This window comes from Colobus angolensis, unplaced genomic scaffold (genome assembly GCF_000951035.1).
Source record: "Colobus angolensis palliatus isolate OR3802 unplaced genomic scaffold, Cang.pa_1.0 Scaffold47, whole genome shotgun sequence".
Classification (NCBI taxonomy): domain Eukaryota; kingdom Metazoa; phylum Chordata; class Mammalia; order Primates; family Cercopithecidae; genus Colobus; species Colobus angolensis.
Genome location: NW_012118154.1, coordinates 4,608,956 through 4,624,446, shown reverse-complemented (window position 1 = coordinate 4,624,446; position 15,491 = coordinate 4,608,956). Strand labels below are relative to the sequence as shown.

General features: G+C 43.9%; 1 protein-coding gene across 1 annotated transcript in view; it reads right to left on the bottom strand.

Annotated features, from left to right (window-relative positions):
* Positions 1 to 330: 330 nt before the first annotated feature.
* NDEL1 (nudE neurodevelopment protein 1-like 1) overlaps positions 331 to 15,491 on the bottom strand; it is a 24,565-nt gene continuing 9,404 nt past the window's right edge. The window contains exons 7-10 of the mRNA XM_011958606.1: positions 13,633 to 13,724; positions 8,318 to 8,469; positions 5,105 to 5,139; positions 331 to 1,566 (exon numbers count right to left, since the gene is read on the bottom strand). Of these exons, the coding sequence (XP_011813996.1) occupies positions 1,559 to 1,566; positions 5,105 to 5,139; positions 8,318 to 8,469; positions 13,633 to 13,724 (287 nt within the window). The 3' untranslated portion in view covers positions 331 to 1,558. The remainder of the gene's footprint in view (positions 1,567 to 5,104; positions 5,140 to 8,317; positions 8,470 to 13,632; positions 13,725 to 15,491) is intronic.

Here is a 15,491-nt window from a genome sequence, read left to right as displayed (position 1 = left end):
ATCTATCATGAACGGCAGCACAGCTGCAGGACCAGCTCCCGGATCCATCCCAGTTACTCTGGGACTTCGTGAACTTCCACCCTCAACATCCTGGTCCTTCCTTCCAGATTTTCACATGGCGCCCAGGCCACCCTCGAACTGCTCCTGGAAATCACAGCCAAGCCCAGAAGCCAGTGCCAAGAAACAGCATAAGGACGCCCGCTCCACACATAAGACATCAGAGGCCGCCTGATCTCTGTCCCATTCCACAGCTGCTGTCGTTGGAACCTGACTTTATGGGCCCCAGCTCTCCTCTCATGGGATGGCAAAGACTGAATAAAGCAACGTCAATCCTTTTTTTCTGTGAAATTTATTGTTTCCACATTAAAAGACTTTTTTGGAGGGGAAGTATTTTTTGTAACCACATGATGATCCTATACAGCTGCCCAGAGTAGGACACCGTCAGAGTCATTAACATGCCATATGAGTTCTGAATAAATAAAAGCTACAAAGCCCAAGTTATATACAAATATCTTAGGCAATAATGTTTACAAACCTATGTACAATAAAACAAATGTAAACAGTAAATGCAGCATGAGAGTAATCAAAGGATGCACAGGGACAGCCGCCGCTGTTCAGTCCACCCCGGAGCTGGTACCAGCCCGCCCTGGAACCAGCCACTCACCCTTCCGAACACAACAGGACGGCCCTTGGAAGAGAAAACAAAAACGCTCCAAAGATGTGGTTGAACTGAAGGACGGGAAGGCTGGCGAGAGGCTACCCGCCTCCCTCACCCCAAGTCTGAGGCGCACGGAGGAGGAGACAGCACAGAGGCTCGGCCCGTGTGTGCCCCGTCCCAGAGGCTCCTGCCACGTGGGGCTCAGACGGGCATTGTGCTGCTCTGGGAGGCAAGTCCATGGAATGGTAGCTGCTTAAGTAAAATCAGAAGGTGCAGAAAATGTTCCCTAATTCAGTAACCTTACTGACTCTTTGCCAGAAACAGGCCCAAACCGTGAGGGGCGGAGTTGGGGGACACATGATCATGAGCACTGGAGATGCCTGGGTGGGAGCTCAGGAGGGCACACATTGACCTGATTTGGGGGAGAACTTCTAGAAGATTTGCAATGTCCTAAATACAACTAAATCCTATCAGTACAGCAGAGTGGGGGCTATGAGGCAGGTGCGATGAATGGGTACTTCTGCATCCAGTGACCAAGTAATACACGTACGTATCACCTTGTGACCCACGAAAGTGCAATCATGTGAAACCAACGGCACTACGGCGAGAAGAGAAAATAGCCAGTATTGATACCGCGCAGAGTTCCGGGGCTGGGCGGGGCCCAGCAGCCGCCACTGCATGCAGCCTGCCCTCTGCCAGCCGTGCGGAGGCAGACGGAGGGGCACACGGGGCTGGGCCCAGGCACCGAGGGGTGAGGCGGGGGTGTCCTGGGTTGCTGGAGGAGGGCAGGAGCCCCCACCTGGAGGCTGGGCACTCACACACTGAGAGGCAGCATACCCGGCGCTGACGACGGACGCGAGGAGCCCAGACCAGGAGGAGGAGGAGCGGGGTCAAAGCCGTTTACTGCCCTGTGGGAGCAACCAGAGCACAGAAGGGAAGAAAGAGGAAAAGAAAAACAAACGCATTTAAAATCACTCACACACAATAGGAAATTCATCTGCTTTCTAAAACTATTCCTTGCCCGCAGTAGGGTCCCGATGGCCCAAAGGGGACTGGCTGCCTGGAAAGCACCAGCTGGTTAGAGAATTGAGCATTTGGGAATCCTGGGGAACCAGGACCACATGACCCTTCTTGGCAACTTCTGCACACCGGCCACTGAAGCCACAGTCCTGATTATTTCCCCATAGAGCAGGTCTAAATGCCTGGCAATAGTGAACTAGTTAAATAAATAATGGTGCAACTAAACAATAAGATATTACACAGCCATTAAAAACACACTCCACAAGCTTTTTAATAGCATGGGAAAATATTCAGAATGTAACTAAGTGGGAAAAGATGCAGGTTACCAAACTCTGTATGTTCAATGACATAAAAGAAAAAAAAGCAAATAGTATATATTCTAGATTCTAGACTATGGCGCCTTGGACAGACATTACTATCCATGTAGCTAAATCCACAGTGCAGGGGTGGGGCGGGGAGTGTGTATAAATAAATGTATATATACACACATTATATATATGCACACACACATATGTATACACACACACCAACACATACGTACATAGGATCATATATATCATAGAAAGAAAATTTAAGAATCGTTACTTTTCTTCCCTCTGGGCTGTGGGTGAATTTTGTTTACTACTTTATCCTTTTTTAATCATTTTCCAAATCTTACATTTTCCAAATATAATGTATTAATACATGAATATCTTAATAAGGTGGAGAAAAATAACTTTTTAAAAACGGTTTAGCAAGCAATGCCAGATGAGTAGGCTTTCCAACGCAGACTGGTGTGCAGACAGCCCAGGCCAACCCAACAGCCTGCAGCCAGGACCCAGCGCACCCGGAGCCCAGCGATGCAGGGAGCCCCCCAGCGTCCGTCCTCCTCACCCACCGTGCAGCGCAGCCACAGGAAGCAGCAAGAGAGGGAGGGAGTGTGCAGCCTGGAACCTCTCTCGGGAGCCACTTCAGCCTTTCCACCTTGAAAAGCTTCCTAGGAAAACTGGTCCCACTAGCAATTTGGGAGACAAAGCCAACTACGGCAAGGGGCCACGCTGCGGCGCGCCTGCGCACTACTGCCCCCGCCCGCTCCAGAGGGCTCCGGGGAGCTGAAGACAGACTCGTGGAGAGAGGTTCTCCTTAAAAAAAAAAAGCGCGGACACACACTCCCTGCAGAGACAGCTGTTTGGTACACTGGCGAGGCGGGGAAAACCCCACAGAGAAGCAGGCGTGCGGAGACGTGACAAACAGTCCCTGCCTACTTGGAAGAAACAGAGTCCATGTCTAAAGAATGTAAACACACTAAACTCAGAGTACGCATGTGGAGCTTCAATTCCAACCACGCATACAGAGACCAACAGCCTCAGGAGAAAGGCTCCGACAAATGTCATTTCTCCCTGTTGCGCACTGTCCCACTTCAACGACAAACAGCCAGATTGTCCCTTTCCTCGCTGGGTTAGGAGAGGTCTGATTTTTAAGTTTCAACACATTTGCAAGTCTGAAACCATCCTTCCCGTTCTCCCAAGCTCTCAGGCCTGTGCCTCTTCTGGGGCCAAGGCCATATCCTATTTGCCACGGTAGCCCTCATAGAATAGGCTCCATCTGTCTGGCCAGTCCCAGAGTCCCTGACACCTGCTTCTAGAAACCTCAGGGATAACCAGGCAGGCCCCACAAATGGCCGCAGCTCTCAGCACGTGAACCTCAGATTCCCAGCCTCACACATCACAGGGGCCCCAAACCGGGACAGCAGACAGCCCCCGGAACCCGGCAGAGAGGGAGCACCGCTGCATGCCAAGAAGAATGTGGCACCTGGGCCACGGGGGTGTGCAAAAGCAGCAACTAGGAGATGGCTCCACGAGCGGGTTGAGGACGGGATTCTGGCATTTTCAAGTGAGATGGACTTTAAGGAACATCAGGTTCGTCCCACTGTTCCACTGCCGAGGCAACCGAAGCAAGAGAAGGTCCATCCATTGGCCTAGGCTCACCTAGTGAGACGCTGATGGGGAAGTCGGGCCCACAGCTGCCTCCAGATGCCCAGGCCAGGACCCTTTCCTAGTCTCCTCCTGGTAAGAGGCCACCTAGAAGCCCTCAGCAAGCAACCACTTCAGCACTCCCAATGCAGGCCGGCTCTAATGGGAAAAGTAAGTGGTGCAGCCCAGGCTATAAAGAGAGAACCGGTAAATGTCTATCTGGACAGGAATGGAACGCTTCATGTGAAGGCGGGTGGAGCAGAGAACGCCAATCCACCAGCGTCTCACCTAGCGCCTCTCTCCTGAATCAGAAAGTAGAAAGTTAAAGAACAGAGAGAGAAGAAAGCTGGCCTTCTAGACGGGATGACAGGTCTGGTGAAGTCCCCTCGGGGGCCTGCAAAGCTGTGCACGGGGAGAAGATTTTCAAGAGAAGAGACTCTCAATATTCAACACATTCAGTTTCAGGGAGCAGCGAAGGGCCACAGGGCAATGTCCCAGTGGACAAGACCAGACTGAAGGAAGAGAGATGGGGCAGGCTGGGAGATACAGATCTGGGAGTCATATATGTAGAAAAAGGTTCCAGAGTTATAAAATTTCACGATCTTACCACCAAAGACTAGTTCAGGAGACTGAAATGTAGAGAATCCAGCTAAGAAAAAGTGCTAAGGTCAGTTGTAAAATGGCAGTGGAAGAAGTGAAAAGAGGGAAGAGACAAGGCACATTTAGAAGCTACTCGGGACAATAAATCTAAAGCAGCCGAGATAAAGGATGGAAACATTAAATCTGTCAAAGCAGCAAGGATGAGGACACTGGAGAGGGCAGGAGGGTGGGCTCCAGCTATCCAGAAAAGCCGGCAGGTAGGCACACGCCACACCAGAGTCTCCCTATTTCAGCGGATGAGTGTGGGCTCAGAGCAGCTCCAGCCTGCTCCAGTCCTCAGCCCAGGCTCTGCAAACTGCAAAGCAGTTCTGAAATGTAAGGCAGAGCTTACACAGGTCCCCATCTACCATTCCATTTTAACTGGGGACTCCACGCGTGAGCACATAGGTGAGGGAGTGCTCACGCTGGTCCTTGATGTGAGAAAACAGAAGCAACTGGGTAACGGGAAGAACCCCAGTCCCAGGAAGACAGTCAAAGGTGATCCCAGGGCCTGACAATAACCCTAAACCGCCATCGCCAGACTCTGAAATCAACACTGCAGCGCCCTAGCCCACTCAGGCGTGCCACCTGGCATGCTACTCCCAGCCACCCCAGGACCACTGCAACTAATTTGCTCTTGTTTCTCACAGCTGAACTAATAATAACAGCATCCAGTCAAGTCGAATAGGACCGTGAAAGCTCACGGATGGGCTGTAAGTCAGTTAAAGCTGGGTCAGCCCCATGCAGTTAGTAAAACCAGACTGTTAATGTGTCTTCCACCACACACCAGGGTTAAGAAAGAATGAAAAAGAGCACAGCAAACAAATTCAGTTACCCATGAATAACGTGGGAAATATGACTTTTTCTTGCCTAATAAAAGAAAGGAAAACATATTAAACAGTAATACAAATACTATTTCCATACTGTGCCCTAAAATTAGTTCATGCCCACCTACACACAGCCCAGAAGAACTCAGAGTGGCTTACAAAAATAGAGACACGTTACGTAAGAAACTACATAAAGTTATGGGGGAAAAAAAAGAATGGTTTGGAGAGAATCCAGGTGACCACACTCCACACGAAATGTGTGTCCTTTCAGATGGTGAGACAAAGGGTGACCACGGTTGAAGGAAACAGCTCGGCACCTGGGAAGCAGGCACGGCAGCCCACATTTCAGGAACTGGCAGAAGTCATCAGAGACTAGACAAAATCCTGATTCCAAGAAGCCCTCCAGTGACCAGAATTTACAAAATACTTTTGAATCCCACAAAGCAATATGCCCAGTTAAGGTATATTGTTTTATGTTAGAAGGCTTCACTGCATCTAAAGTTTCAGCGGGTGGGAAGGTGGAACACACGCACACGCACACACACGCACACAAACCTACTTTGATGACGTCTCTCCCCCAAACAACCCTGCCACAGGTTTCTAGCGGCGCTAGTGAGCTATCGCCACGGTGCTACAGACTCCTCACGAGTCAGAGGGAGGGCAGGCAGGCAGGTTCTACAGTGGACTCAGGAGTGAGAGGGAGGGCAGGCAGGTTCTGCAGTGGAAGGCTTTTTCAAATGGGGTGCTTTTCTCATACTGAAACTACAAGCCATACTTCTACACTTCTATACAGACAGGCTTTTGTGTTCTTTAACCTGCCAGAGTGTATAATGGACCTAGGAACTGCGATATCCTGCCCTTCCTTTTGCAGGTGGCACAATATCTTGGTTTTTATCTGGTCAACAGGTCGGCAGGAAGAAAGGCCAGAGGTAAAAAGCCAGGCAGGCCAGAAGCCAGAATCGAAGCAAAGCGGCAAGAAAGTGAAAACACAGCAAAACCCACAAAACAGTTATCCTGAGGAATACAGCAACTAGAAAGGTAACTCCAGCAACAGTAGGTTAATATTTCAGTGTGCATACACAATCTACTTATCATATTAGCTAAACACTCACACAATAGCCAGTTCACAAAAGCATATTTCTTAATAGAAAAGGCACAGTGTAAAATGTCTATCATTTAAAACCAGCACTAAGTATCTGCAACTGTTCTGATTGGAAAGCACAGCCATTCCCGGTTCAGCTCAAGTAGTAAAGCCTACGATTGCATCTCGGATGCTCTCAAGGGGCAGGGGTGCAGTCAGTGTGCCCAAGGCCCGTTCCTGGCTTCAGCTCACCCTGAGGTCCCCACATCTCTTGGCAATCCCTGCCCTGGTGCAATGCCTTGGGAGGCAAGTGGCAGGCAGGAGTAGTGATCCTGAACAGACAGTGTCATCCTTCCCTCTGCGTGACTGTTCTTAAGAGCTTCCACACGCACAGGCACCTGTCCAACCTATCCATTTATGGTTCATGCCTGCTCTCATGTAAGGCACCTGAGGCCCATCAAGAAATATGACTCCAAGGAGAGACCAATAACTACTCTAGTAGAGGGTCATCATAAGTTGTAGGGAAAAATAATTAGGCACTGTTTCCAACATTTATGAAGACTACCCTAAACATTCTCCATATCATTTAGGGGAAATGGCTACTTTCACATAAAACCGTCCAGTCATTCCATTTACCATTCCAGTATAAAAACAAGGGCTGCCTCAAGTCTGCCTGAAACTCCTAAGCCTGAGGAAAATCAATTTTATATTTACTCCACCTGAGGAAACCCAAAGGTTAGAATAAGGTTCTGATTTCAGCTGGGCGCGGTGGCAATCCCAGCACTCTGGGAGGCTGAGGCAGGAGGATCACTTGAGCCCAGGAGTTTGAGACCAGCCTAGGCAACATAGTGAGACCGCATCTCTTCCAAAGAAAAAAAAAAATATTTAAAAAATTTGTTAAAAAAAGAATAAAGTTCTAATTTGTATAGTGAGGTTTCAGAATGTGTTTTTAATACAAAATCCTTAATGAAATGTATATACCTCAGGGTAAAATTCTCTTAAGGGACAGAGATCAACCAAAATATTCCACTACAAGGAGAAGAGCCTTTTCAGAGTCACTGCGTGTCAAATCTGCTCCTTTATAAATGTGCCGTAATTATTGAGGACGGCAGAAAGTGCCAGCTGCTTTAAGAAATTGTGAACATTTCTAGAGTTGTACCTGTTCTGCTTTCAGAGAAAAACAAGCAAGAATTACCTCTATGACTCAAAGCAGAGACAGTGGCAGGGGATCATGGGTGCCTGTTGGCTGTTTCGGTAACAACTACCTTAGGCAGCACCGTGAGCATCCCAGGCCACGGGTCCTACCAGTGACCCATATTAAGGCATACTTGTACAACCATGTATTACCATGGAGTATTTAAAAATAAATAAGTAAATTGAGGTAGAATAATATACATGACATGGAAAGATAATGGAAGTATAAGTCATGATAGGCACATTGCAAAGCAATATTTAAAGTAAAATCCCATAACTGTGTTCCAAACAACTTGGAGCAGATGCATAAAAATATGATTTGACATGCCTTGGAATAACTGTAAGGAACGCAGAAACAGTGTGAAGGCAGGAAACAATGACTTTTTAGTTCATATACTTCTGTACCAACTGAAATGTTTTGCATTAAGGATGCTTCAATCTTAAGACAATTTTATTTCAGTCTTCAAAAGAGCCTTAACTTTATACAAACGTTGTATCTCCTAAACTGTATTTGATCCAGTGCCTAAGTACTTCAGGGCTTTATATTTCTCCAAAATTCTCACAGGGGATGTCTGTTGTACAGTTTGCATATATTTAATTGTGATGCTCTCTTCTACCCCAAAAAAGTATTTGCAAGTCTGCCAGCCTGTAAGCACCTGGAGAACAGGGACCCTATCACAGTCGTTTTGACTCACCAGAGCCTCACACTGCTGCCTTTCAAGAGTCTGCTTCCCAGGACAGAAGCCTCAGATTCAGGGTTCCTGGGGCAACAGACTCCACGTGGACTAGGGGACAACAGACATCATGTCCCCTAAGATTAGAATGATAACAGGCTGCAGGCAGGTTTGCCAAGCTGAGTTTACCTTTTCAAGGCTTCATTATGCTCACTTAATAATCTGTCACTTTACTACTCAAAAAATTGTCACTTAAAACATTTAGGACTTACCCTTTGTCGAAGAAAGATGTATGCCCTGATCGAGAGAACTTTGTGCCATTGCCATTCAGCACCCCACAGTTAACATTCCCTGAAATATAGGATTTTCGTGATGCTTGGTCCTTTGCAAAATTCCTACAAGCTGCTAATTTGGATTCTAAAGCCTACAAAAAAAAAGAAGGAATGATACGGTTGTCAAAACAGTAGCTGCACATAAAAATTTGCATTTCAAACCATTTCTATTTCAAGCCTCAAAACCTACTCATCTCAGTTGATAATGGTGGTTAGTTCAGCCATGATCAATCAACTTTCTAATAAAAAGGCGGAACACTTATGCTCCCTTTCTAATGAGCTCAGAATATTTTATTTTTTCCTCTTAGTGTTACTGAGGGAAAAACACGTAATCTTCCCCTTACAAGTAAGAAGAGTGTGGCACGGGAGGTCGAACAGCAGACCCCAGGTCTCTTGCCCCATCCATTGTTCGTTTCTAAGTTGTAGACTGGTGGTTGGTGTTAGGAGCAGGGTGTGTTTTGGGAGCAAGCACTATTAAAAAACCCAAAAATATCACCTGAGAATTTTTTTTAGGGCAGCCAATTCTTTCTCTAGGTTCTTCATTTTTTCTACTGCATGAGAATGAATGAGAACATTTACAACACTTTACATGAAATTAAAAGCTATTTTATTTCTGAGAGCATTCTGTAAAATGTTTAACTGATACTCTTTGTCTGTAATTAAATAATTCACCTGCAAATGACACTGATCTTTTAGCATTTACCTCTAAATTGGGCACCCTTGTTTTGCACCTGTCACCACAACATCTGGCAAGCACCAGGCTCTGCCAACACAGATGACATGGAGAGATCAGGCGTTTCTCATGTATTTCCACGCGCTTCGACATCATCAACCACCTCTTCCCCATAAACACTTTGCCCAAATCAAACCCCTCCTTCTCCAAAAAGAAAAATACTATCCCCGGCCAAAAAAATATATATATATACATACACACACACACACACACATAGATATATAAAATATATATATATAATATACACACACAATTCATGTCTATTATCCACAACAGTAAAGGATTGGGAATGCACAGCTAAATTAAATCCACAGGTAAAATATACTTCACTTTGAGAATCCATTTGGACATCCTCCCCCCACATTTCAATAAGAGCTATTAAAGAAACAGCAACAACAGCTGGGCGCAGTGGCTCATCCCTGTAATCTCAGCACTTTGGGAGGCCGAGGCAGGTGGATCACTCAAGGCCAGGAGTTCGAGACCAGCCTGGCCAACATGGTGAAAGCCTGTCTCCACTAAAGAAAAAATTTTAAAAATTAGCTGGGTGTGGTGGCATGCACCTGTAATCCCAGCTATGCGGGAGGCTAAGGCACAAGAATCACTGGAACCCAGGGAGCAGAGATTGCAGTGAGCCTAGATAGCACCGCTGCACTCTCGCCTGGGCAACGGAGTGAGACTCTGTCTCAAAAACAAGAAACAGCAACAAAAACAGACAAACTTTTTTCTTCTCCTTCTTTCCTATGACAAAAGTACAATGACCTACTAAAACGACAACAGAAACAAGGAAGAGAGGCAATGACCTTGTAGGACAAACTCTGAATAAGCATAATTCAGCAGTAATTCAGCAGCTTATCAAAGCTACCCATACACAGTAGAAATTGAGAGCCATTCAATTCCTCTATTCAAGACACGCGTTCATTCATTCAAATACATATTGAGTATCTATCACACGACAGGCACAAACTTATGTCTGAGACATCAGTGAGACATCCAAGCACGAGCACCAGGTCTTTTCAGGGGGAAAAGGGTGGTCTAGAGATGAAGATTTGAAAGATATCCCCACCCAGGGGTGGATGAATCTATGGGTGTGATTAAGAAGATCAGAAAATCAAGGACAGAACTCTGAGTAAAACCAATGTCAAAAGGGTGAGCAGATGAAGACCCTACAAGATGACTAAGAGGAATGGAAAGAAAGTTGGGAACAGCCATGAAACAGCATCAGAGAAGCAGAGAAAAGAGGGCATTGAAAAAAAAAAAGGGTCAGTGTTGAATGCTTCAAGTAAAATTAGGACAGAACAGCATCCACTGGATTTGACAGCACTGAGATCACCAGTGAGCAGTTTTAGCAGCACGAGCAGGGGACAGAGCCCAGGCTAAAGTGTCTGGGGAGTGTGCATGCAGTCAAAATGCTAACAAAAAACGGAGACACGCTTTCAAGAAGCTTTAAAGTATGCAATATGTACCACATAAGTATTACATATATTTATGTGGATAGCATGCAATACAGAAATATCAAAGTATACATGTATAATACATAACATATAATGTGTAATACGTAAACGTTACACACAAATATTAACACATATATAGTAAAAGGCTGAAGATACAGGAGAAATAAAGATTTGAGGGTTGGAAGAAATGAGATCCAAAGCACAGATGGACAAAATTAGCCACGGGTAGGAATTTGCACTTTTACCACCGGGACAAAAAGGAGGAATGGCTACAAATAGGGTAATAGCAGAAGATGAGAAAAGAAATCAAAGAAGCTTAAAACAAATGGCCTTCATTTTCTCTGTGAAGGGGATGCAAGAGTAGAGAATGGCTTCCAGTTCAACTCAGTGGACAAAGTGTAAAGAGGTATAAATGAAATATTCATAAAAGCCAACAAAGGCTGGTAGACAGCAGCAGACGCAAAGTGTTGATGACTTTTGGAGGTCGTTATTTTGGTAACTCTTAGAAGACAGATTGTCAGCTGAATGTGTAAACCATACAAGGATGCCAAATTAAACTTTCATGCACCACTTCTGAATAAATTAAAGTACTAAAGCAAAACAAACAAGGAACAAAGACAGACGACGACGTGGGGTTGAGGAATAGGCAGAACTAACCCAAGAGTAAAATGGAGAGAAATTCGAGGGCAACAACAATGCAGCACCCCTCGAAGCCCATCAGGGCATCCCGCAAAGAGTGTGAAGAAGAAACTAGAAGATAGGAGAGCAAAGAAAGGTACAGGTTTTTTCTACTCAAAAGAGAGAAGGGGAAACAAATGCTAGGAAAAGAAAGCAGCATACAGTCAGCTACAATATGAAATATTAAAAAACCCAGTATGATTTTGAGTAAATTACAGTTAAAGAACAAAATTCTCAAAACACATTTGTTGAGTGGCACAAATATAAAGACCCACCCGACAGTCCAGCATCTCCTCTGTGATGACACAGTAAATGACACACATACGGGCATTGTTACAAATGCTGTTTGACTAATTTTCCATTTTTAGAACCAACCAACAGAGAGCTCACGCAGCTACTAGAGGGCTCAGAAAGCGGAGTGGGAGTGTCAGGGGAAGAAAGGGAGAGAACAGAGAGTTAAGATATAGCCTCATACTGGCCAGAAATGGTAGTTCACACCTGTAATCCCAGCACTTCAGGAGGCCAAGGCAGGCAGATCACCTGAAGTCAGGAGTTCGAGACCAGTGTGGCCAACATGGTGAACCCCGTCTCTACTAAAAATACAAAAATTAGCCAGGCATGGTGGCAGGTGCCTGTAATCCCAGCTACTCGGGAGGCTGAGGCAGGAGAATCACTTGAACCCAGGAGGCGGAGGTTGCAGCGAGCCAAGATCATGCCACTGTACTCTAGCCTTGGCAACAAAGTGAGACTTGTCTCAAAAAAAAAAAAAAAAAAAAGATATAACCTAATACATTCGGAAACGAAAGTTTAAGAACGTTAATTTTTTTACAAGAACAAAAAATAAAAATAAAAATTTGGGAGGAGGTGATCTAAATTCCTCATCTCTGCTTAAAGTTGAATAAATCAAGATAAACAGAAAAATAAGCATATTATTTCAAGTATTAAAGACAAATACTCCAACACAGAGGATTTTAAAATGGTTATCTTGGGAGTGAAGAAAGATTACTCTAGGCACTACAGGAATGACCTATGCACTTTACTTTGTATTTTAACTTTAAAATGCAGGTTTAATCTGATGGTCAGAAAATAACCCCTATGATGAGCTGAAACAGGCAAACATAAGACCTGTGTCTTAGCCTCCCATATCTGCTTTAGATAAAGTATAATGCAATTTCTACATTTTTTAGAAAGTGTCGCACACGAAAATAAGTGAAGGGAGTAGTAGATACTGGGAAACAGCAAGGGCTGGAGAGGTAAAACTCACTAAGGGAAACATGAATGGAAGCTAATGCTAGAAATGCAGACTTGATAGTGGCATAAATCCACATGGTTCTGCAACTGTTCCCAGTAATTCAGATGGCAGACCTTCTATGTGGCCAGAGAGACCATGAAGTCAACAGTGACAGAGCAAGAGATGTGTGAGATCACCGATGAAAGAAAGGAAGTAAAAGCAAGAGATGGCAGATAAAAACAAACACACCAAAAAATGGGGTAATACTCTTGATGAGGTTAAAGAGTAGGTATGATAAAGAGTAAAACACTGATTAAGCAGAAAAACGGGTTTAATTTTTTTTTTTTTTTTTTGAGACGGAGTCTTGCTGTCTGTCGCCCAGGCTGGAGGGCAGTGGTGCAATCTTGGCTCACTGCAACCTCCGCCTCTTGGGTTCCAGTAATTCTCCTGCCTCAGCCTCCCAAGTAGTGGGATTTCAGGCACCTACCACCACGCCAGAATAATTTTTGTATTATTAGTAGAGACAGGGTTTCACCATGTTGGCCAAGCTGGTCTCGAACTCCTAACCTCAAGTGATCCACCCCCGTCAGCCTCCCAAAATGCTGGAATTACAGGTGTGAGCCACCACGTCTGGCTGGGTTTAATATTTCAGAAGCAAAACTGTTCTGGAATACAAGGCTCACACCAAGGAGAAGGCACTGAAGTTGAGGTGGCCAAGGAACAATAAGGTAGGCAAGACTAAGAATAGAGAGTAATGCCATGAGTCAAATGTTAAAGTCCCACCAGCACAAGACAAGGGAATGACCAGGAAGACGTCAGACAACAGTAAAGACCAGGAAGAGGGTGGTAGAAGACACACAGCAGGCCTTAGACAAAGTATTCTAGACAAGGACAGAGGCGTCGTGCTGTTGAAACAGGAATGGAGAACAGGAAGAATGCCCCAGTGGGAACCTCAGAGCTCAAGGTACAGGCTCTTCTGCAGGAGCATCCTGAAGGGTCATCTGGACTAGCCTCTGGCCAGTCAATGGATGCTTTTGCCTGCCAGCTTCACGACAGCCTTTACCATGGGAAAGTCTCCTTTCTTTCTTCCCTCACTTCAAATTAAGAAATAATTCAATACCTTGTCAGTGGAAACACCTAGTGATAAATAATTGAAACTTACCCCTACTTTCCGTAAGAGATCCCCCACGATGTTTAGTGCTGATATCCTAGCAGAGGGAGTTAGTGGACTGGTACCAAAACCGTTTGGTATAGCTAGAGAAAAATAAAAGCTGAGTGATTACACTTGCAGTTCCCTTGATATTTGGGTTTTGTTGTTGATGTTACAACGTAGTGTAACACTCAATGCAAGATCAACAAACAACTTCCAACTATGGACAAAGTACAGATACCATAAATAGGCTTAACCACTCTCCAATGGGTGGATGTTTACATTATATCAAATTTTTATTTTTATATCAAATATATATATAATTAAATTATATCAAGTAATGCTACAAGGACATATACTCTTACACATCTAGACAAGTATTTCTGGGAAAAGAGATTCCTAAAAATAGAACTGCCGGCTCAGGCATACATCCATTTTTTCACCTTGACAGACTCTGCCAAAATGCTCTCTGAAAAGCCTGTACTAACATCAGCAATCTATGTGGGGGTGCCCTTGATAATACTAGGTATTATCTTTTTTTTTTTTTTTGGACAGTTTGATAGTCACGTTGTTTTACTTTCTATTTCCATAGTAACTAATCATTTGAATCTCTTCTGAAAATCAGCTGTTTAGTCTTTGTACGTTTCTCCACTGGTTTATCTTTCCTCCTGTAATCTATCTGTAACAGTCCTATACATTCTGGATGTTCACCCTTTCTCTTACATACGTTGTATCTCTCAGTGTGACATTCATCTTGTAAACGCTGTGTTTTGGTAGGAGAACCTTTGACTTCTCCATCTTAATGTCATAATCTTTCCCATACTTTCTCTTAGTATTTTTCTATGTTTTTTACATTCAGATCATTTAATTCACCTAAAAATTATAGTGTCTATAAGACACATATCTAATTTTTTTCCTCTAAAGGGACAGCCAATTGTCCTAGTATCATTTAGGGAAAACTCATCTCATCTGAAATGGCACTATAACTATAAACTAAATTCCCTAAATATATGAATATATTTCAGTTCCATTGAATTATTAGCCTATTCTATCAGAAGTATGCTATTTAAAATTATTATTATAATGTTAAAATACATTTTGATATCTCAAAAAGCAAAGGTCCTTCTTGTTATTAGCCCATTTCAAACTCTTCTCAGCTGTTCTTGCACATTTACTATTCCAGAATAATTTTAATACCAACATATCAATTTTTAAAATCCTGTTCGGCTTTTTATTAGAAGTTGAAATTATAGATTGACTTGGGGAGAATGGATACTGTAAGAAAATTCAGTCTTCCCATTCAGAATCATAGTATTTACCATGATATTTACCCACATCTTCTTCCACACTCAGTAAGGTTTTCAGTCGTGCACATTTCTTAATTTTTAAGAGGTAATATGACATCATGATTAAGGGCTCTCGAGCTGAACTACTGTATACAAATCCAGCCAGCCATTGGGTAAGTTACCCATATGTAAAAGGGGATAAATAACAACTACCTCATCATAAAGTTGTTGTGAAGTTTAAATTAGTTAATGTACTTTAAAAATGCACGTAGTAAGTACTCAATAAAGGTTAGCTATTATTTTTTATGTTTGTTTTCCACAGAGTGCTAATCAGCAACGAGAATACTTCAGTGGGGTTTTTGTTGTTTCTTATCCTTCTTCTCCTCTAGAATGCAATCTCATTGCAGGTAGGGGCTTTGTCTTACCACTGTGCTCCCAGTATCTAGAAAAATGCATGACATATAATAGGTGCTCGATATGCTATAAAACACTGCTGTACTGTTCTTGGCAGGGATTTCTAGATCTCATTTTTCCCTATTCGAGTTTTATATTTTAGGTGTTATTAAACCTGTGCTTTTATGGTAA